At 34.8% G+C, this 23,548-nt stretch overlaps 1 protein-coding gene across 1 annotated transcript in view; it reads right to left on the bottom strand.

Annotated features, from left to right (window-relative positions):
* CASD1 (CAS1 domain containing 1) overlaps nucleotides 1–16,293 on the bottom strand; it is a 47,833-nt gene extending 31,540 nt beyond the window's left edge. Inside the window, exons 1-5 of the mRNA XM_011974673.1 lie at nucleotides 16,197–16,293; nucleotides 6,699–6,743; nucleotides 5,667–5,729; nucleotides 695–739; nucleotides 154–277 (exon numbers count right to left, since the gene is read on the bottom strand). Of these exons, the coding sequence (XP_011830063.1) occupies nucleotides 154–277; nucleotides 695–739; nucleotides 5,667–5,696 (199 nt within the window). The 5' untranslated portion in view covers nucleotides 5,697–5,729; nucleotides 6,699–6,743; nucleotides 16,197–16,293. The remainder of the gene's footprint in view (nucleotides 1–153; nucleotides 278–694; nucleotides 740–5,666; nucleotides 5,730–6,698; nucleotides 6,744–16,196) is intronic.
* Between the last annotated feature and the right edge of the window lie 7,255 nt (nucleotides 16,294–23,548).

Genomic DNA, 23,548 nt, shown 5'->3' with positions numbered 1-23,548 from the left:
GAGCAAATAACTCAAGTGTACTCTAATCTTGCAAATCTTGTTTCAAAATTAATTCACATAAAGCAGTAATTCTGCTTCTTGAAACAGAAGATAATAAAAACCTATGCTTCAAAACACACACAAAATGACGTTTTCTCATTACTCATTCCTTACCTTGTAAGACCCAATAAACATCACTAGTCTTTGCCAATTTTTCTAAAAGTGGTGCTATGGAGGTAATGTTCATTTTATATTGAGAAAGCGCTTCACTGCTACCATTGTGAATCTTGATGGACCACTACAAAGAAGTATATATTATCCATTAATGTAGCATTTATCATAAACAATTAAAATATATAATTTACCTATTGTAACAAGTGTTATTATTTTAGATATTGCTCATTTTATTTAACATAAGAATAAAATTTGGTCAAATTATTTCATGAAATACATGAAGGCAATTAGAAAAAGCTGTTATAAAACTATACTTTCAATGCATTCAAGAAGAATACAATTTTAGATATAAAAAATACTGATATTTAACAGTAAGTTTCCTAAGTTCATTCCAACCTTATTAAAATTCAACAATCTAATCATAATAGAAGTAAGAATTAAAAATTTAGGTACAATCAAGAATTCTGAATACAAATTAACTTTTTCTTAGCATGGTCTTAAACGTGAAACAAAATCATTAAGAATATAGATAATAACTTACTGTGGCAGCTCCTGCTACAATCACATGTGGTTTTGCAATGGAATCCTAAAGGAAGAAAAATCTTTATCATAGTATTATATCCAGTTCAGGGAATTAATACAAATAACATCATTTAATTTTTTTTCCTTAAAATGTAAGTTCTTCCTTCTAAATTCATTCTAAGTTTTTAGAATTCCTTGTTATTATTATCGCTTATTATTGTTATAGCAAGACCGATATCCAATGCCTAAAATCTTGTAAGGCTACATATACATACAGGATGACAGAAATTTGGATGGTTAACTCTTTGATGTTCTTAAAAAAAAAGCACCACTGAAATCTAACATGACCTAATATTATTCTGCACTCAGAGTAAAATGCTTAGAGTAAAGCACTAGTGTATTATGTCAGTCAATTAAAAGGTAATCATGGAAGCCTAAAGGGTACACAGCATAAGTGTTAAATAAAATACAAGGTCAGTGCCAAAACAATCTTCTGGGAAAGTGAAATCCAATGCGTATTTAACAAAATAAACCAATAATTATTAAAGACCACATGCAGAAAAACGCAAGTAGAGATCCCTAAAAACCTGCGCCAAACGCAAATTAGAGTAGTTCCCTCCCTTACACATGGTTTCAGTGTACACTGTTTCAGTTACCCGTGGTCAACTGAAGTCCAAAAACATTAAATAGAAACTTCCAGAAATAAATAATTCCTAAGTTTTAAATTATGTGCCACTCTGAGTAACATGATAAAGTCTCATGCTATCCTGCACTGTCCCTCCTGGGATGTGAATCCTCCCTTTGTCCAGGGTATCACACTGTATGCTACCTGCCCATTAGTCACTTAGTAGCCATCTCAGTTGTCAGATCAACTGTCACAGCATCACAATCTTTGTGTTAAAGTAACCCCTATTTTACTCAATAATGACCCCAAAGCTCAAAAATAGTAATGCTGAGATACTGTTATAATTGTTCTATTTTATTATTAGTTATTGCTGTTAACCTCTTACTATGCCTAATTTATACATTAAACTTCATCATACATTTGTATGTATAGGAGAAAACATTGTACACATAGGGTTTGGTACCATCTATAGTTTCAGCACATGCTGGGGTCTTGGAACATATTAACCATGGATAAATGGGGACTACTGTATGCTATGTATAATATATAGCAATAGTATATTATAGTACAATTATATTTGTAAGTAACTATATGTTATATATAGCATAACAAGTATATAGTACTTTATAGTACTTACTAACTTACTAAGTACATTCTCTTATCTCATTGTAATATAGATTCCTGCCTTCCACCCTGTGGGGCAGGCAAGATGATATTATATATCTCTTATAAAACAAAGACACAGACTCAGAATGGCTAATAGGATATTGCTGAGGCCTGCCAGGTAAGTCAGAACTTTCTGACTTCTGAATCATCAAAGACCTGATATTGCAATCATACACACAAGAAACAATTAAAAACAAGTATGAAATTTAGTAACAAAAAATTGACTGATGTAAAAAATGACAGTTACTTTTTCACTATAAAGGTAATACATGCTTCATGTAAAACACTACAAAAATAGAGAAAAATAACAAAATAAATCAATTTTCTTTTAGATATATGACCATTTCCAGTTTAGCATGCTTCATTTTACACTGTTAAAGAATTTTTAGTGAATACAAAATTTTTAATATTTTTTCCTCATCTCTAGGTGCCTTTCTCATTCCCAAAACTTACACTGGTTATCCTAAACCTTACATTCCATGCCCTCCTTCTCAGCATAAAGTTTAATTCTCAAACTTCGTAGAGAAAATAAAATTCATCCAACAAGTGTGCTCTTGCCCTCCTTCCTTCATTCTTACAACTTCTCTATACTCCCGCAGCTATCTTCCTGACAAGAGAGTAAAGAAAGTATGTCTCTATTCTTCTCAATGGCTAATGCCTTCCTCTGTCTACATTCCCTCCCTTTTCACTTCTGGAGCTATGATTCATGAATTATGTCCTCCAACTCTCATAGTATCAATCTTGTCCTCCTCCTCCACTCTCTTTCCTTCCCTCAACTTAAAAGTGTTAAATCATCCTTATCCTCAAAAAGTTTTCCTTCAACCCTGTCTCACACCTGTAACCAACAGATTACTTGAAAGATAACTTCCCTCACTATGCCAATTTCTTTATCTCTCACTTATGCCTCAACTTATGCTTTGAATTTGGGCTTCACTATCCATTAAAACTGTCCCATGAGCCCATTAACGAACCCTGGATTGCCAAACGCTGTAGCTTCATTCCACCTTAGCAAGTTTTGAAGGTGACACTGGTGACTATCCATCTTTTAAAATGCTTACCTCCCCCTGTATGTGATTTTACAGTCCTTCCTCCCTTGGTTTTCTTCCTACTCCTTTTACTGCCAGTTCTCGGAATCTCCTTGATAATTCCATTCCTCAAAAGCCCTCTCCTCTTGAATCTCTAAATTCTCTGCCTATTCAATTTCTTCCATTCAAATAACTTCAAATATAACCTCAATCCATACCAAGACTCCCAAAATCCATCCAATAGCTCAGACTTAATGACTTCCATTCACTTATAGAATTACATCTCAACTGCCAGTTTCTTTACAAGTCAGCCTAATTTCCTTCCACTCTTCCACTATATCACATCAGTCTCCTGTTTAAAACTTTCAATGGTTCTCCACTTCAATTCAATTCAATGTACTTATTATCAGAAAATACACCCTGAAGTATTTAGAAGTAGTTAAAAAACAGATAAAATAAATCCACTCCCCCAATATGGCTTAGGATATCATTCATAATGTAGTACCTGCTTCCTCATCTCTTGTCAACTCCCTGTAAAATGAAGCATATGAAAAGAACAACCAAAACCAACACACATAAAGAAGCATTTTGTATGTCAGCTCCACTAAAACTGCTGGAAAGTCCCTGAATAGGCTATACTCCATCTTCAGCATCATTGCACACGCTGTTTCCTTTGCAGGAAATAACCCCACTTCTCGTTCCCCACACTCACCTTCATGACCACTTTATCTGAAAACTAATTTTGAAAACTTAAAAAAAATTACACTTATGGTCTATCCTCTGTAATCCTGTTTGTTGTGCCCTTTACATTTCCTATTTTAGCACTTGTCACATTGCTTAAGTGTATGTGTTATTCATCTAGCTCTTTGAGGGGAGGATCTCTATGTTAACCAACGTATCAACAGTGTCTAACTTAGTGCCTAGAATATAGAAATATCTGTGGAATAACAATCTACTTAGAGTCCTCTCAATTCAACTTTGCTTTTACGCCTATAGGCTTCTAAAAGGCTATTCTAGTTAATAAGTGCATCTTCTTCCTAACTCATAGTTCTCAAATATTATCTCCTCTATAAAATGTTCTTAGATAATTACCAATACTCTCATCACCTCCTGTCCTAAGTGTCTCTATTCACGGTGCTTCCATAATCCTTTGAGCTCAATTCTGTGTTAGCTTTTGCCTTCTTTTGTCGTTATTCATCAGTAAGTCACCATCTACTAGATTACAAATTCCTTGAAGGCTGAGACTGGAGCTAATTCCCAGCCACATTACTATTACTCAGCACAAAGCTGGCAATAGTACATTAACAACAAAAATGTGGGTCTCCAAATCCTCAGGATCTAGCAGTTTACTACGGAAATAGTAAAAAGCAAATACATACATCCACACTGAAAACCATCAACTAATCAATCTCAGGTGACCATGTGGTCATCTACCTGAATAAAATATTTCCTTTTTCTCAACAACCATAATGAGTTTTACAACAGAATCTAAGGCTCCAAAAACTAGCTTTAACAAATGTATGAGAATTGAAATTTTGGATATGTAATATATCTCCAGGTTAGTAAATAACCTATAAAGGTTTTCTGTGATCTTGTAGGATTTACAAATTGTAGTGTATTAATGTTTAATTATGAATTTCTACTAGTTTAATAAATATATTTTCAGTCCAGCACAAATATGAACCATACGCTTAAATCATTTCAAATATACACGGAACAGTATTCTACACTTAGGGACATTTAAAAACATATCGACAAAACCAAAACGCACTGTAGACCTCAATTTCCCAGAAATTTGAATTCCAGAAGCCGTCTACATGTTTGTTTTTTGGAAAACATTTGCTCAAAGAAACAAGGTTAGAAATGGTAGCTAGGTTCCCACAAGATCCTACAAAAGCCTATTTATTGTATGATGTGGTTGTAATACTAAATATTTATTGTGAAGAAAAAAATCCCAAACCAAAAAACTGTTGCAGGGCAATTAATTAAACAAAACAAAGTCAATAAAATTAAATATTGTTTTATCCATCTGAAATACAAATGTCTCTGGGAAAGAATACAGGTTTAATTAAAGGACTGACAAAAGGCTGTATGGAAACTACTACACAGATTGTAAAATGGACTTGTGAGAACTTAGGAGTTTTCTGAGGTTAATAGTATGCTTACCTTTACATCTAATTTATCTCCAAACATGATGAGCTAAAACATATTGGTCTTGCCTGCTAGGTCACAAATATAATAATAAAAAGAAAAAAAAAGGCTATAAAAACAAATAAACAAAAGTTTCCTGAAGTATCTGGGCATGAGTTTGAAGGAGAAAACAGAAAAATGCACAAGAGAATATACACTGTGCTGGGAAGATTACCTGGGTTTGAATCAGCTGAACTACAGCAGTAACAGAAGAGTTTAAATATGGAAAGTCTGGTATAAACATAATCTGCTTTATGGTTAGAACGGTGATAATGGGGCAGAGATATTGGATCAACACGTTCTCTTCTCAATAAAGTGCTAGAATCAGTGCAGCGCAGCTTAGTTGCTATCAAGAAGGCAGGTATAAAATATAGGAGAGTGGGACAAGTGAGTAAAGGGAAGAAATATATGCTTGCAGGCTTTTAAAATTTGGTTGCTTAAAAAAAAAAAAAAAAAAAAAAGCCCTAAGATTTTTAAATACAGACCTCAGTCCACACTTTGATACACTGTTTCATAGAACCATTAACTTCAGGATGCCACAGAAAATCCTAAAAGAGAAATGTTAGAAGACAAAGTCGAAGAAACTCTTAATTCCACCATTCAGAATAAACATTAACATTCTCTTATAGAGTACTTAAAAGTAAAACACTACCTTGTCCAATACATCTTCAATTCCTATCTTAATTTGCCAAGAGTCTTACAATAGTTCTCCTTGAATCCACTTCTGTCTTCCTCTAACCTCTGTCCACATTTTAGCCAGAGCAATCTTTTAAAAACTTAAATCTGATCTTGCCACACCCCTGCTTAAGTATTCAGAGACTTTCTACTGCCTTGAGAATAAAATCTAAAACACTATAAATTGCTAAGAAGGTTCAGGATCTCCACCTGTCTCTTCTGCGTCTCCTGCTACTTGTACCCTTGCTCTCCCTTTCGGTACTCAGTCAGCTCCTGGAATGCTCTATGTTCTCCTTTTTCTCTAGGACTTTGCACATACTATTCCTTCTGTCCATAATGCTCACAAACTCTTCCACTGAGCCTGCCTAACTCTTACTTATTTTTGAAGGCTCAGTTAAAATATCACTTCTGCAGGGAGGAAAACAACTTTCAATTCCTTGCTCTGTACATTCCCATTGCCCCTCTTTTTCTTTTCTGCCATGCTTGTCCCACTTGTATTTGCATGTAGAGAACTATAAAAACCTGCAATCTTCATTAGGTCAAGGCCATTTTTGTCTTGATCCTCACTGAATTCTTAATGATTGGGAATTCAGAAAATTCACATATTCTTTTACAGACATTAATCCAGAACGCATACTGGTTTTGAATTCATGTGCAAGATTACTCTTTCCTAATAAAATTTTGAGACCATTACATAAAACAACTCACACAAACTTTTACTCCACTATCCTAATATTCTTATCTACTCTCAAGAATACACTGAAATACACTTAGGATGTTCAATTAACCAAAGAATATAGTTTCAACATTGTAACATCTAGCTTACTATTACATGAACTTACCACTTTAACTGATGCAGTCTTGTCTTCAAAAGGAATATTTTCATGCTGCCATAAAAGGAGACAGAGAAACATTAATGTATAGATTAAATTTATATAAATAATGCCCCATTTAGTTGCTTTGTTGATTTATTTTTATGCATATTTTTGATTTATTTTTAAGCACCAAATCTCAATTATCTAAAAACTCTACCCAAAGGGGAAAAAACCAAGATAGAACATAACAAAATAAGTGACATTAGTTAAATTGTCTACATGTGATTTTCAACATCTAAGATATAGTTCAAAGTTAAATTTCAACAGCAAACAAGCAAATACATAAACATGTCTATATAAATTACCTTTTTGCCAAGATTGCCAGGATTCCAATTTAGTCCCAGTATTACTACTTTTTGTTTGATTTGTTTTTTGTTTGCTATTTTGAGACAGAGTCTCACTCTGTTGCCTGGGCTGTAGTACAGAGGTGCGATCTTGGCTTATTGCAACCTCCGCCTCTTGGGCTCAAGCAATCCTCTCACCTCAGCCTCCCAAGTAGCTAGGACCACAGGTGCACGCCACCATGCTTGGCTAATTTTTTAAAAATATTTTTTGTAGTGACAGGGTTTTGCCATGTTGTCTAGCTGGTCTCGAACTCCTGAGCTCACGTGATCCACCCACCTCAGCCTCCCAAAGTGCTGGGATTACAAGGCATATGCCACTGTGCCCAGCACTTGTATTACTATTTGTCTCAGAAATGGACTGCTACCCTTCATTTCCCGAGTCCCTTCCGGTTAGGCAGAGCCACAAGGCTAGTTCTGGCTAATGCAATGTGGATATATGTGACATACACCACTTCCAGGTTGAATTTCCCAAGGCAATTCTCTGGTCTCTAACTTAACTGATGCACCGACTAAGGAAGCCAAATGTTCCAAGGTACTTTAGAAGACAGTAAAAATTCCAATAGTAGGAACGGCTAAATGACTATGTGGAGCAAAGCCTCTCGCCAGCCCACCTAGGACATGCAACTCTAAGCAAGAACTTCTGTTTTGTTAAGACATTAGAGCGGTTTGTTGGTGTAGCAACACCTAGTCCATTCTCACCAGTGTACTAGTATAGGCCCTGACTGACAGGAATGGATGAACATGACTCTAGGTTATTGTAGGTTTCACTCTGAAAACAGCATATAAATAGTTCATTTGTAGAAAAAATTGAAACGTGAACACTACAACTTCTTATAACCAAATGTTCTACACAAAGAATGGCATTCCTTTCAGAATTAGAAATCCTAGGTGGGAAAGGGGTAAGGGTAGTCAGTAAGAAGCTAATTCTATTGTTAAAATCAAAATTGAAATGTTTTCATTAATTCAAACAGACAAATAGTATTTATACTGAAATCTCCATGAAACAAAATTTGTTCTATCAACAAGTTAACTTTTTAGGTTCTTGTTGGTGCTTCTAAAACATTACTTTCCAAAAGGAGTCTTGAGACTATTAATTCAATGAAACTTTAAGGTAAGTTTCTTTGGTCAAATAGATCTGGGATATACTGGGTCAAACAAAATCACACAGGTGTTTTCCTCCTTCTACCGCATCTTCAACCTTTTAAAAATGTGTCCTCAGAAAAATAATGTCATGAACTTTCTTTGCCTTACTTTGCATAGAGTAGTTAATGCAACTCTATCTCTTTCTTCTTTTTCCTTTTCTAATATAACGTTTGATATATACAAAAAAGTCACATATATGCAAATCACAAAGCACAGTAGAACTAAATAAACACTCATGAATCCATGATACAAATCAGAGCATTGTCAACACACTGAACCACCTATGTGGTCCTTTCCCTATCTTAACTCCATGTTTCACCCAAAGTAAACCACTCTCCTGAATTGTGTGTTTATACTTTGTTTTTAAAAACTTTCTATAGTTTTTGTCACATAAATATGCATCTTTAAATGATATATATTAATTTTGTCAGTTTTCTCTCCAACTTTTAATTTTAAAAATTTTCAATCTTACAGCAAAGCTGACAGAATTAAATGAATGCCCAAAACGTTTTACCAATTGTTAACATTTCCTATACCAGCTTCACCTTTCTTCCTCTCTGCACATATATATTCTATAGTTTTTCTCCTTTGCTGAACTATGTGAAAGTTCATTATAGAAGTCATAACATTTCACCCTTAAATACTTAAGCATATTCTCTTTAAGTATATACCCCTAAGAACATTCTCTTACATAAGGAATTTGACATTGAAAAAATATTATCTCATTTAATATATAGTCCATATTCAATTTTTTCCAATTTCCCAAGAATATCCTTTCTAAAACTCTTATATTTTAATCTACAATTCCATTAAAATCGTGTTACATTTAGTTGTCAAATCTCTTAATCTCATATAACCTGGAACATTCCCTAGCGTTTAAAAATTTGTACATATCAGTTTATTTTATCAATACTATTTTTATTAATATCAAGTATCATATTTACTATTTTTGTAGAGTACAGGTCAATTGATACATTACTATCTAGATTATAAAAAGCACTAATTGTTGTCTTCTTGGATATGTCTCTTAAGAAAAGAGTAAGAATTTCCCTAATTGTTCCATAGATCCATAAGCCATAAAAATGTTCACCATCAAACGATAATGCAAATTATTTTCTGGAGTATTTATAACAATTTACACTCTCACTAGCAGTTTATAAGACATCTACTGGTACACAGCCTAATACATCTGGTCTGTTTTCATACTTCTTGCCATTGTCAGATTTAATTTCTGCCATTATAGTAGGTATAAAAAAAAAAATCTCAGTTCTACTTCAGTAAAATGCCTGGCCATACTCCCTGACTCCCACCTTCTGTCCACTGGGTTAACTTTTTCATTAATTTGCAGTTTCTGACATTTCTTGAATGTATGTTGTAAATTATCTTTTCTCAATTTGTAGCTTATCTTTTTTCTTTAAGGTATCTTTTGGTGAATAGATACTCTTTATCTTAAGGTATGTGAATTTATCTTTTATTTCTTAGCACTTTTTGTTTCTTATGTAAGAGATGTTTCCCTACCTTGAGATAATGAAGATATTCTCCTACATTTTATTTCTATTTCTAAAGGTTTCAAATTTTTTACTTTCATATTTAAGTTTAAACTCATCCATCTAGAAACGATTTTACTCGATGGTGTGAGGTAGGAATCCAATTTCAACTTTTTCCATGTGCAAATTGCCTTAGCACCATTAACTGAATAGACCTTCTTTTCCCCAGGGATCTTCTATGGCATTTCTGTTACTTTTAAAGTCATTTTATATGGAAGTTTCTATTTTAGAGCTCTATATTTTATTCTACTGGTTGATTTGTTTAACTCTACACCAATACCACACTGTTTTAATTACTACAAGGTAAAATTAAATCTTGATATTGTAGAACAAATCCTTTCCGCCTTGTTTTCAGATCTGTTGTGGTTATTCTTGGTCTGCTGCCCTTCCATAAAAAATTTAGAATCCATTAGTAAAGTTCCACAGCAAATTCTGTTAGGATTTTATTGGAATTACACTGAACCTACAGATCAGTCTGGCAATAACCGACATCTTTACAATACTGAGTCTTCCCATCCAAGGAAACAGTATATTATATTCCATCTAATTATGTCATTTGGAACTGTCTTCCAAAAAATTTTTATGGCTTTTCTGCATACAGATCTTCCACATTTGCTGTTTATTCTTATGTAACATATAGTTGTTGTTGTTACCATTGCACATGATATATTTTAAAAGCCTTTAGAACTCTACATTGTTGGCATGTAGATATGTGTTAATTTTTAAAAGCTTTGTTGAGGTATCACAATTTTTGTATGTACATCTTACAATCAGCTACCTTGTTAAAATCTTTATTACTTCTAGTAAATTTTCCATAAATTCTTTGGGATTTTCTATGTAGAGAATAGTATCATATGAACTCCTAAGTTTATTTCTTTCCAATCCTTACATCTTTAGATTATCTTTTTTGGCTAGAATCTCTAATACAATGTTGAATAGAAGCAGCAGTAATGAACATCCTTGTCTTTTTCCTGATTTTAATGGAAATATGTCTGACATTTCACCATTAAGAACATTTACCATAGGCTTCTAGAATTTTTACCAGGTTAAGTTTGATATAAAGTAACTTAAAGAAAGAATGACACCAATTCTCTGATATTGTTGGAATTTGTTTAATGGTGTAACACACATTAAAAATCAAAAAGTTGGCCAGGTGCAGTGGCTCACACCTGTAATCCCAGCACTTTGGGAGGCCGAGGCGGGCAGATCACAAGGTCAGGAGATCGAGACCATCCTGGCTAACACGGTGAAACCCCGTCTCTACTAAAAATACAAAAACAAAATTATCTGGGAGTGGTGGCAGGCACCCATAGTCCCAGCTACCGGGGAGGCAGAGGCAGGAGAACGGCGTGAACCAGAGCTGAGACTGCACCACTGCACTCCAGCCTGGGCAACAGAGAAAGACTCCATCTCAAAAAAAAAGGAAAAATAAAAATAAAAATAATTCAAAAGTTCCACGCATTCTTGAAACAAACATATTCCCTGATTGTAAAGTGTATTTTCTAAATTATTGAGCTATAAGGTTATAGAATCAAGCATGTTAATGGTCTACTGTATGTTTACTAGTTTTATTTGCTTGTTCTATCATTAATTGAGAGCAGTATGCAATTCTCCCACTATGAGTGAGAATTTGCCAATTTCTCCTTGTAGTTATATTTTTGCTTTATAAATTTTAAGACTAACTTATTAGATGCCTATAAGTTTAAAATCTTAGTTATCTGAATTCTTTGCCATTAGAAAGTGACTTTCTGTATCCCTGAAAATGCTTTTGCCTTAAAATCTATTTATCTCATACTAATATGACTTAACTTTCTTTAGTATTTATCTGGTGAATCCTTTTTCATTTTTAATTAAAACCTTTTCATGTCCTTTTTATTTTAAGTATGTCTTTTTAACCAGCAGAAAGTTCTCTTTAAGAGCAATCTGAAAAATCTGTGTTTAGCTCATAAGTTTAGGCTACTTGCATTTATTTTGACTATAAATGTTATTACCATCTCACTTTTTTGCTTTTTTTTTTTTTGAGATAGAGTCTCACTCTGTCACCCAGGCTGCACTCCAGCAATTTCAGCTCACTGCAAGCTCCGTCTCCCAGGGTTCACGCAGTTCTCCTGCCTCAGCCTCCCAAGTAGCTGGGACTACAGGCGCCCACCATCACACAAGCTAATTTTTTGTGTTTTTAGCAGAGACAGGGTTTCACTGTGTTAGCCAGGATGGTCTTGATCTCCTGCCCTCGTGATCCACCCACCTCGGCCTCCCAAAGTGCTGGAATTACAGGTGTGAGCCACAGCACCCGGCTTTATCATCTCACTTTTTAATTTCTATTCCTGCCACATATACGTAGCTTTTTCATGTATGTATAATATATGTAAAAACAGCTTTTTACATAGACATATAAATATGTGTGTGTATGTATATCATATATATGTGTATGGTATATGCATGTGTATGCATATGTATAAAATACATTTGGCATTAGATGGGTTTAGTTTTTGCTTAATTTTTTTATTCTTTTGGTTGAAATGTATACATCCTAATTCTATTCTTTCTTTCGGTCCTTATTCTTGAAGTTTTACTGTGCATCTTTAACTTAAGTTTTTAAAAAACACAATATTTTAGAGAATATAGAGTACATTAGAACACTTTGTGATCATTTACCCTTGATATATATGCTATTATTAGCCAGTTCTTTAGTTCTGTCTTTTCACTAACTGCAAAAGAGATTATTTTATACATTGTTGAGATTTATATACATGTTTACTATTTTCTTAAACCATTGCTTCTTGTATTTCAGATAATTTTTTTCTGAACATTTCCCTCATTCCTGATGTTTATCCTTCAGAAATTCCTTTAGTGTTAAGTCTATTTTATAGTAAACCCTCATTCTTTTCATATATCTGAGAATGTCCTATAATACATCTCAAGAATGCAGAAATTTTAATTCCAGGTATACAATTCTGGGTTAAAACTTACTTTCAGAACTTTAATGCTACTATTCTTTTTTTTTTTCTTTTTGAGACAGAGTCTCACTCTGTCACCAGGCTGGAGTGCAGTGGCTTGATCTCAGCTCACTGCAACCTCCACCTCCTGGGTTCAAGTGACTTTCCTGCCTCAGCCTCCCGAGTAGCTGGGACTGCAGGCACATGCCACCACACTCAGCTAATTTTTTGCATTTTAGTAGACATGGGGTATCACCACGTTGGCCAGGATGGCCTCGATCTCCTGACCTCAGTTGATCCGCCCGCCTCGGCATCCCAAAGTGCTGGGATTACAGGCATGAGCCACCACAGTCGGCCTAATTTTTGTATTTTTAGGAGAGACGGGATTTCACTATGTTGGCCAGGATGGTCTCCATCTCGACCTCGTGATCCGACTGCTTCAGCCTCCCAAAGTGTTGGGATTACAGGCATGAGCCACCACACTCAGCCCATCGACAATATTTTTTTAAACCTAGGCTCCAGTTGGTATGATGCAGAAGGAGTCCCCAGAGTATCCAGTCGGCCCTATGGCTGGAAGCAACACAAAATGGATTTCTTTATTATAAGACTTCTCAAGTTTTTAATATCCCAGCCTAAATTAAAACTATCTAAGAGGGAGATACGATATCTAGCTCTGCCCAAATTCATTTGCCCAAAGCTTCTCACAGAACTAGTTTCCCACAAAGCATAATTTGAAAAAATTCACCTCTGAGGTCTCTTTTTTAAAAAATTTGCCTCGATACAGAAAATAAACCAAATTCAAACAAAGAATTATCTTCAATATTTCTATTCTACCCAGACATACCCATAGCAGGCTTTAAATAAAATTAATAAGCTTTTATAATATGCCAGATTATGCTAGGCACAAGAAATATATTTAAAAATAATAATGATGGTATGTAATTTCTGTCCTCAAGGTGTGCAGAGACAAGGTAACATATAATTTGGCAAATGCTCCACTAGCAGCTTGAATTAAATATTTTCTTGAAAACTGTCTCTTTAAGACCGGGACACACAATCTTTGTTTCTTTTTAAATGCATATAAATTAATCTTGTCTGATATCTCGTTTGATAATCTTGGGATAACTGGGCATCTTAGACTCTAAAAACTGGAAACCTAAGTGTTGTAACTGGGGCTCAAGAACAATGTACCATATTGTATCTACTTTTGGTTGCAGACTAAACCATTATAGCTTTTTAAAACTACCTGTTGTCAAATGGATTATTCAAATTTTTAGAAAGTCATGCAAGTTTAAACCAAGAAATATTAAAACCTTCATAGTAATCAGAAATCTCTCTACTTTTCAAAAGTTTACTAAAGGTTGGGCAGGCACAGTGGCTCATGCCTGTAATTCCAGCACTTTGGGAGGTCAAGGTGGAAGAACTGCTTAAGCTCAGAAGTTTAAGAACAGCTTGGGCAACATAGTGAGACCTCATCTCTATTAAAAATAATTTTTTTAATTATTAAAAATAAAAGTTTATTAAACATTTTCACTTTAAATTGTAATAATTTCATGTTAAATAGTTTTGAGTCTTCTCTATAATTTCGTATGTATAAATGCAAATGGAAAATACAGATAGCAAATAAAATGAAAAGTTGACTGTATCGTTTGTTTCCATTATTCTCATTCTCACATGGAATAGCTGCTAAAGATTTAGGACCTGGTATCATCATCACTATGTTAAAAACTACTTAGCTATGAAGCCTCTAAGTTTTCAACTCTTTACCACAGGCAGATTTTCATAAATTCATGAGCTACTCCCCTCTACTCTTGTACTCTACTTTCTTGTATTCTACTTTCCCCCTTTGCTATTCCCCTCTCGCAATCACATGGTATTTGAAGACCATGATTAGAATCTGAGATCACTTATAAAGGTATAAACAGAGGATACGAGATAATTCACCAAAAAATAATGAACTAATTAATTTATAGAAAGAAATTAATCCTTGTTAGTTTTTAAAGTTATATTTTTTAAATGAGAAATTTTCTAACAAAATCAATAACAGAAAACTATTGCATTGCTGTTTTAATTTATAGTATGATCATCCAATGCCAGAAAGTTTGCAGAAAATTAGGCCCCAAAATATATTGCTAATTAGTATAAACTGAAAGAATTTTGCAGCATAATTAATAATTTTTAAATGTTTATGTTATTTAACCTAATATTTGAATTGTAGAGATTCCACCCTAAGGAAATAATTTAAAAAGCAAAGTTTTCACATAAAGAAGTAATTTAAAATGTCTTTTTTAACTGCAAAAAAATAGAAAACTACAAAAAGCTTTAAAAAGTGGGAAATTATGTAAAATTACATTATATCCACTCAATAATATGCTGCCATTAAGAAGATACTTAAGTTGATTATATAATGATGAATAAGTGGTGAAGAAAAAACGGAAGATATAAAATTGCACATATTAAAAGATTACTAGTATTTTTTTTTAAAAAAGAGATGAGCAAAAAGAAGTATGGAAAAATACTAACAGGAGAATAAGGGGTATATTTTCTCTTTGTCTTCTTTCTAAGGAAATTTAAAAGCTATTCCATGGTAAAAATGTATTACTTCTGAAAACTAAAAGTTTAGGTTATTATAATAAAAAGCCTGCCAATGTCTTAGCCACAACTTCTTTTTCTCATCTTCCTCATTAAAGCAAGTCATCCCTCTTTTTCCCCAACCTTTCTGAAAATCAAAGTAAAATTTTTTCAGCTCCTACTCAATCTGGAGAGACACATTCCTCCTGTAACTATTCAGTTGGTTAACTTCTAAAACAACTCTACAGAAGGGAATAGACAAGTTTTACCTTATTTCCTTCTTCTTTGAATTGGGGATTAATTATTTTTACAAAAGAATAAAACAATTGACGAATTCTGGAATCTCCAATAAATGCAATATGTTTATCTACAAGGCAGTTCTTTGCTTCACTGAAAGCAACAAAGAAAAATTAATTAAAATAAGTAAAATCAGCCATATTGGCATTTCAAAGCACACGGTTTTTGAAGAAAGTTGTACTGGATTGCTACACATACCATTATATTGCTTTATAAGCCGGTGGCCAGGTTTGTTTAACTTACCACTCCACGTACCTATGATCAGTTAACTCTCTGTAATAGCTCAATTCATTACATGTTTAAGATGTACTCTAACTGTATTAGGTGCTTTATATCTATTATCTCTTAATCCTTAGAAAAACTCCATTAAGATAGGTACCCAGGTGCCAGAGCAAGAGTCTTTTGCTCAAGGATGATTGCCTTAGGCCTAGTTATCTCTCACCTGAGATAAAGCAGATTGGCCAAAGCCTTTCCCTAAAACTTTAGGGGGCAGGGAAATCTTCATTTGCAATCAGCCCTACACACAGTCAGCAAGTCTCTACCCCAGCATAGAGAAGAAACGTACTGCTTCATCAACCCCTCTCCACCCATCCTAAAAAGTAAAACAACAAAATGAAGAAATGTTACCTGATTTTGTATTTATGCATCATACAGCTGTGAGGTTGCCAAACTTTCTCTCCAAGAAATCTGCCACTTGAGAGAAGGTATTCACATGAATCATTGCCTAAAACAGTTAAACACAACAGTGTCGTAAACAATAGTTAAAATTTTACACATCAGCTATCTTGACCCTATATAAGTTCCTTGAAATCAAAAAGTAGAGTTTTCTATGTTTCACTATACCGTCCAGGTTCATATTTCCCATTCATGAGAAACATGGTAAATATTAATACATTAATATTCAAGAGGACAAGAGCCACTGATGGCTTATACTTCACCTAACTCCTAAATGATACGTTCCCTGCTTTGGCAGTTCCTTCTGCTTCAGGTTTTCTTTCCGGGGACATCATCTCAACCTTAAATTAGCCTTTACATCTGAATATCACTCCTACTTCTAGCTGAGAAAGAAAAGTTTAAGGGAGGCCAGGCGCGGTGGCTCACACCTGTAATCCCAGCACTTTGGGAGGCCTAGGTGGGCAGATCACTCAAGGTCAGGAGTTCAAGACCAGCCTGGCCAACATGGTGAAACCCCATCTCTACTAAGAATACAAAAATTGGCCAGATGTGGTGGCACACGTCTGTAGTCCCAGCTACTCAGGAGGCTGAGGCATGAGAATTGCTTGAACCCGGGAGACAGAGGTTGCAGTGAGCCAAGATCATGTCACTGCATTCCAGCCTGGGTGACAGAGCGAGACTCTATCTAATTTAATAATTTAAAAAAAAAAGTTTAAGGGATAAAAGACAAGACTTTGGAAATGACTTCCTATTCAACTACTCAACTACTATAATACATAGTGCATCAGCATACGTGGAGACCTAGTTTTAAACAGAAAGTTCCGTAACTAGGAAACTCCTCAGTCCCAGGTAAACCGAGGCAAAGAGTCACTCTACACATTTAGACATTTTACTGTACATTAGCTAAATATACATGACCAAAGGGGTTAAAAGAGAGTTTGGAGGCATTTAAGCTCAAACATGTCAAATGAATGGGGTGGGTGGGGGTTTGTGGGGGGCAGAATGAGATGTTTAGGTTAATTATGGGGATATAATAAAATATTATTTAATCTCCAGTTCTTTATTAATAGTCAATAGCAAGTTATACTTGACATTTAATTAAGGTCAGGCTAAGGAGTCTGGGAGGAAGAATACTGCAGAACCAAAAGGATATTGAGCTTTTCAGGGTAGAGATAAGGAAGACACAAAGATATTTAAAGTAGAAGAACACATCTCTTTTCTCAATCTAGTTACTCATTATTTAGCCAAAATGCAGACAAAAGATACAAATGTAAGATAAATATGCATAAATATTGAAAGTGTTGTTGTTTCTTATGTCATAAATTCTAAAGTAGAACAGGAAGGAAAAGTTAAAATGTTGCACTATCTTATTGATGGGAAACTGGTTAAGGAAAGCAGGATATCAATTACTAAATTTGTGTTAACTGTATGTGCAGCCTGACCAGGTTTTTTTGTATTTCAAAGATTTTTTTAATAACCTGTCTCTAAGTAAACTACAAATAATTAGTTCTTCATTTTCCCCATTATTAAAAACTAATTCTAGTTCTAAAAAACAAAATTAAGCTATATAAATAACTAAGGATGAGTAAAACGAGAACTGTAGAAACACACAAGTTATTTTTCTACAAATAGCAATTTTGTAGGATTCTTTTATAATGGCCACATGGTAAAATCTTATTAAAACCTTTAGTAAATGTTTAAAATTAAGGCCAAAATTCCACATTTATAGCATTTCTCTTTAAATCTATTAAACCAAGTTAAAAGTTAGCAACATTTCTATTTTTTAAAAAAGTTGTAAATAACTAGGCATTAATCCTTTAAGGTTTTCTTCTTTTTCTTTTCTGTTTTCTTTCTCCTTTCCCCTTTTTTGGGGGGAGGGGGGTGTTGTTACTTGCCTTTTGTCTTTTAATTAAAAGCCTAGACAGAAACACACCTTAATCAAACTTCAGTGTCTGGGATTATGCATCTATATGGGTTACCAATATGTTTTTATAGAGAATGGAAACACCATACCAGTATCTCAAAACAACCAGTCTTTTCTCCCCAGAAAACGTGTCTAAAATACAAACAACTTTTTTTGCCTCCAGTCAATACTACTACCCACATCTTGCTAATCAGTTGTTGAGCTGATGGAAAACAATAGTTCTAATCTGATGAACCCGTGTCAAAACAAAACAAAACAAAATAAAACAAAACCATAGCAAAATAAGATTTGAAGTTGTCACTAACCCAAAGGCATTATAAACACAGCATTTTAGAGAATACTGAGCTTTCCACGGAAGAAATTCTTAATTTGCTAATGAATGCTAGCTGATGATGGCTTAACACATTTCATAATGCAAAGATGTTTTTTACAAGACTTGTATCTGAAATTAATCCATATGTGTCTATATCATATCGCTGGGGTCCAGTCAAAAGACAGGAACTGTACAGTTATTTTAACAGAATCTAATACAACGGATTGCTAAGTAGACAACCAAAAAAAGCAAGAAGAGAATGACTTTTTTGTATGTCAGCAAAATAAAAATAGTAGTAATAATAAATTACTACTATTATTATAACCTGATTAAAATAAATTAATGTGATCCAGAAAAAACTCCATAAAATTTCATACTCTAAAACAAGTTCTCTTTTCTCAGGAAGGAAATTTTTAAAAATCAAATCACTAAATGTAAATCTAGATCTTAATATAATGTGCCACCTTTTTAATATTTACACTATATATAAATATTTGTTGTCACATATTTTCCTTTCCAAATTTACCAAAGACAAACCAAAACAAAACTTCGGTTATTTTCAATTGTCTAGCATAATTTTGATAGCTATTTTAATACAACTAATGTGAGATAAATGTTGCCAAGCGCTCAGAAAAATCAAGCAAGAAACACACACACACACACACACACACACACACACACACACACACACAAAGAAACTAAAGAGACAGAATTATCTACTTCAGCTATCTCCAACACCAAGATTACCTGGATGAATAGCTGTCTTCCTCTTTATTCTATTATCTTAAGTATAAGCATTCTGGTTTGTCAATCTACAATCTCAGAATTTTATGCATGATTTTTCTGTGATAGAAAAATACTTTTAAAAGCAAGCAAACAAAAACAAACTGAAAAATAAAATGTAACAACTAAAGAAAACATCTGATGGCCCATATAAACCCCAACTTATGTTTTCCTTTGAAGAGATTATCTCTGGCACACTGCACCTAAATTTAGACTGAATCATCCTGCTAAAACTGTGTGTTTCCTACTACCAACCATTAAAATATCAGATCATGAAGTTTACAGTATGGTCCACAGAACATTTTGTTTGCCTAAGATACAGCAAGTTACACTTTAGTCTGTGCTGAAAATGACCATTAAAATTTATCTTTAGACAAGCAAGGAGTGTCTCATTACAAGTGGTATCATAAAGATCAGGATCTTTCTCACAAAGAAAGAAAAGGCTAAGAGACCCAGAGCTGCTGCTTTCTTGCTTTAATTTCTGAAGCTTTCAAGTTACTTTTCTCCAGAACACCAAATATCATTTAGCATTGGCATTTAACATGCTTAGTGATTAAAAAAAAAAAAATTGATTTCAATAAAATTAAGGCATTCGAAGTTAACTTTATCAATTTAAAAAATTAAAATTTATCCAGATTGGAACTATCCTTAAGGCTACAGATATTGGCCATTTGTCGCAGAAACGATGTTTTTAACCTGTAATCAAACTAATAACGGACATTTTGAGATTCACCATATTGGAAATTGATAACATTTGGAAAAAGTATAGTTAAGGCAGTAATTATTTTCAAAATGTCATTCTATTATGTGAAAATAATATTAATAATTTTATAAAGCCTACTTTCTAAAATTGAGATTAGAACATGAAATTCAATTAAAGCCAGAAAAGAACATAAAAGGAAGTAAGGACTTTGAAATCTATTTATGCACAGTTATTTAAGGATTTCCTATTGTGTGTTAGGGTCTGATGATTTAAAGATTTAAAGACGAGTAAGATACTCTTGGAAGCTCAACAGTCTGTGTGGGTAGGCAGATACCAATTATTACAATACAACACAATAAGTAAGTGTAAGTTGCTGGCAGAATTGAACTGCTAATTCCTACTGCTGTGGGGGTGACATTTGAACCAGGCCTTGAAGGAGAACGTATACTTTCTTTCAAGAGAGAAGTCACTGCAGGCAGAGAAAATCAGATAACTGTGAGATGTGAATGGGCAAAGCACATTCAGATTGTGAACCCGAAATCTGGGGAAAATAACGAAAAAACATAGGTAACAAAAAGTAGGCTCGGGTCAGATTTTGAAGCTTTACACAAACAACTTTTAGAAAATTACCTCCTGACTGGAAAAAAAAAAAAAATTTAGAAAAACTCTTAGCTGGTACAACAAAGTTGAATAATTATTATTATTATTATTATTATTATTATTATTTTGAGACAGAGTCTTGCTCTGTTGCCCACGCTGGAATGTGATCTTGGCTCACTGCAACCTCCGCCTCCTGGGTTCAAGTGATTCTCCTGCCTCAGCCTCCTGAGTAGCTGGAATTACAGGTGCCCGCCACCACACCTGGCTAATTTTTGTATTTTTAGTAGAGAGGGGGTTTCACCATGTTGGCCAGGCTGGTCTTGAACTCCTGACCTCAGGTGATCCACCTGCCTCAGCTTCCCAAAGTGCTGGGATTACAGGCGTGAGCCACTGTGCCCAGCCTGAATTACTGTTTCTAAGTTGTTTAACCCATGCTTCCCTGGAAAATGCTTTCTCCCTCTATTTTCTATACTCCCCACTGTCTAAGAAGCTCTGAGAAAGACAATAAGGCATGAGACAGACTAACGGGGATCTAAATCCTAGCTCAGTCATTGTGTATCCTTAGGCGATTCATTTAATCTGTCATGCTTCATATTTAAAATGGAAATAATACTGTAATTCACTGAATCTAAGACCATTGATTATAAGACACATGATTATTTTATGTCATAGTAAGAAAAAAATGTTACCAATTAAACTTTGACATGCAATCAAAGTTTTAAAGACTCGCCCTGATTACAGAGATGTTAAAAATAGTAGGGGGGAGTGAAATATGGTAATTGTATCTACCTCATAGAATGGTTATAAAGACAAAGTGAGTTAAAACATGTAAAACCTTTAGTAGAACAGTCCCTGACATATAAGCGCTCAATGTTAGCACACAGTATTTGCCAAGCTTTACTTTCTGTAGTGGGTAATTCTTTCCTTTACTTTCGGCAGTTTGTAAAGCAAGAGATACTGAATATGTATATCCAAACTGCATTCACTCTACCTTGCCTGAGCACACTCACATTCAAAATCCAAATACACAGCCTAATCCCCTTCATCTGATGTAAGATCCTTTCTTATTCTAAAGCAAGATTTTCCAAGTCATGGCCTGGGCTGCTGGCGGCCCAGGATGGCTTTGAATGTAGCCCGAATTCGTAAACTTTCTTAAAACAATCCAAGATGTTTTTGCAATTTTTTTTAAGCTCATCAGCTCTCATTAGTGTTAATTTTATGTGTGGCCCAAAGACAATTCTTCTTCCAATGTGGCCCACGGAAGCCAAAAGATTGGCCACCTCTGTCCTAAAGAGTTATAATGTGAGTCAAATGTATGATTATCTTTGTATGAAGGGCATTGCACCTGACTCAGTTTGATACTGCCAAAGCATGAGGATGGCTAAGATGTTCCTGGTAAGATGTTTGTTTTTCCCAAAGTCTTCAGTTCAAATTATTGACATTCAGTCTGGGCAAGTACACACACCAGGTGTACTGCTTCACACTCAAGGCACTGAAGTACCTATGGAAACTGATGACTTACTTCTGGAGGCTTTACAAACAATCCTAGATTGCTACACTGACTCATAAGTCCCCATCTGACATTCTATTCTCCCTGATGACAGATCTTGATAAGATGAAATCTATAATCTAAAAATCATAGTATTCCAAGCTTATCAAAAGATAAAAAGCACAAAAAAATAAAAGGCAGGGGACTAGATGTTTATCTTAGGACAACAGTACTGTAGTTACAAAATTTCTACTACCATCACATACACAAAATTGAATTAAATTACGGTTATTTTACACCAAATTGGCATAAAATGATTAATAGTAGTTAAAAGAAATATTTCCTCAAAACTACCACAAATCAATGCATCAACATTGCTAGTTTTACATGATTGTAGACGAACCAAGGCCTTGCCAGGTCATATGGCTGTAATCTGGAGAGAGGCCAAAAGGTTATAAAGTATCTATATATTTTTATCAATTTAGTATATTAAAAGCTGTTCACCCAGTATGGCTCTAGAGTATAAGATTTTTCATTCTCAGGAGCTGGAAGAAATAAAGCAGCAAAACTGACCAAAATGCCCTACACCTTGAAAGATCTCCTGGGATGAGACTACAGCTCAGACTCCAGCACCCCGTTTATGGATATTTTGCCAAAGTAGGTGTAAAGTTAAACGGGCACAGCGTTAATTTGCACCTGTCCATTACATATTACATCTTGACTGATTAATCTCACAGTCACCAAGAGCTGTCCAGATAATGGCTTTGATAGTATTAAGAGCCAAAAATAAAAGATCCTATCATTATTAATTTCCCTTTGCCTGTCAGCCTCTCTCTTAGTGGCATTTTTACAGAGGAAAAAAACAATCAATCAACAAGGACAAGTAAATATCCCTTGATTACTGAAAGATAATTCGTTCTGAAATAAGGTCATATTTCCTTTTCCCCTTTACACCAATCTCAAAACCCATGGCCAAGGCCTGCTTTCAAACTGCTTACAATTTGCTTTCAACTGCCCACCTTTATGCCTGTCAACCCATAAGTTCCTTCCAAGAATCTGCTCCAGTGCCTTTACTTTGTAAAAAGTGCGCACTCCGAAGTCTTTAAACGTTTCTGTATCACAAAAGCTGGGTGGCACCTCTTCCATTTGGCCACAGGCATCTTTTGCCAGCTGTCGCCCTTTTGGCAAAGGAACATGGGGGCGGCCCTTGCCGCTGTCCAACAGCTCAGACTGAGTTTTACAGGGCAGAGGCAAAATTAAACAAAGGCTAAAGAGCCGGACTCTTAAGAGGCAGGACCTGCGACCCCACTCCTGGCAGCGATGCCCCTTGTAAGGCGGCCTTGGGCTTCATGCGCCCCGGGATGCCCCCAAGGGCCGCCTGTCAGACCTCCTGCACGCGAGCCCCTGGTCTGGCGCGTCTCCCCCAGCCCAGACCGCTCAGGAGCCGGACCCCGGCAACACCTTGGGCCAGGCCCAGGGTAGGCGTCCCCGA

The sequence above is a fragment of the Mandrillus leucophaeus genome, unplaced genomic scaffold (genome assembly GCF_000951045.1).
Source record: "Mandrillus leucophaeus isolate KB7577 unplaced genomic scaffold, Mleu.le_1.0 Scaffold148, whole genome shotgun sequence".
In the NCBI taxonomy this organism is placed as follows: domain Eukaryota; kingdom Metazoa; phylum Chordata; class Mammalia; order Primates; family Cercopithecidae; genus Mandrillus; species Mandrillus leucophaeus.
Note: the sequence above shows the minus strand (reverse complement) of the source record. Positions and strands in the feature narration are given on the sequence as shown.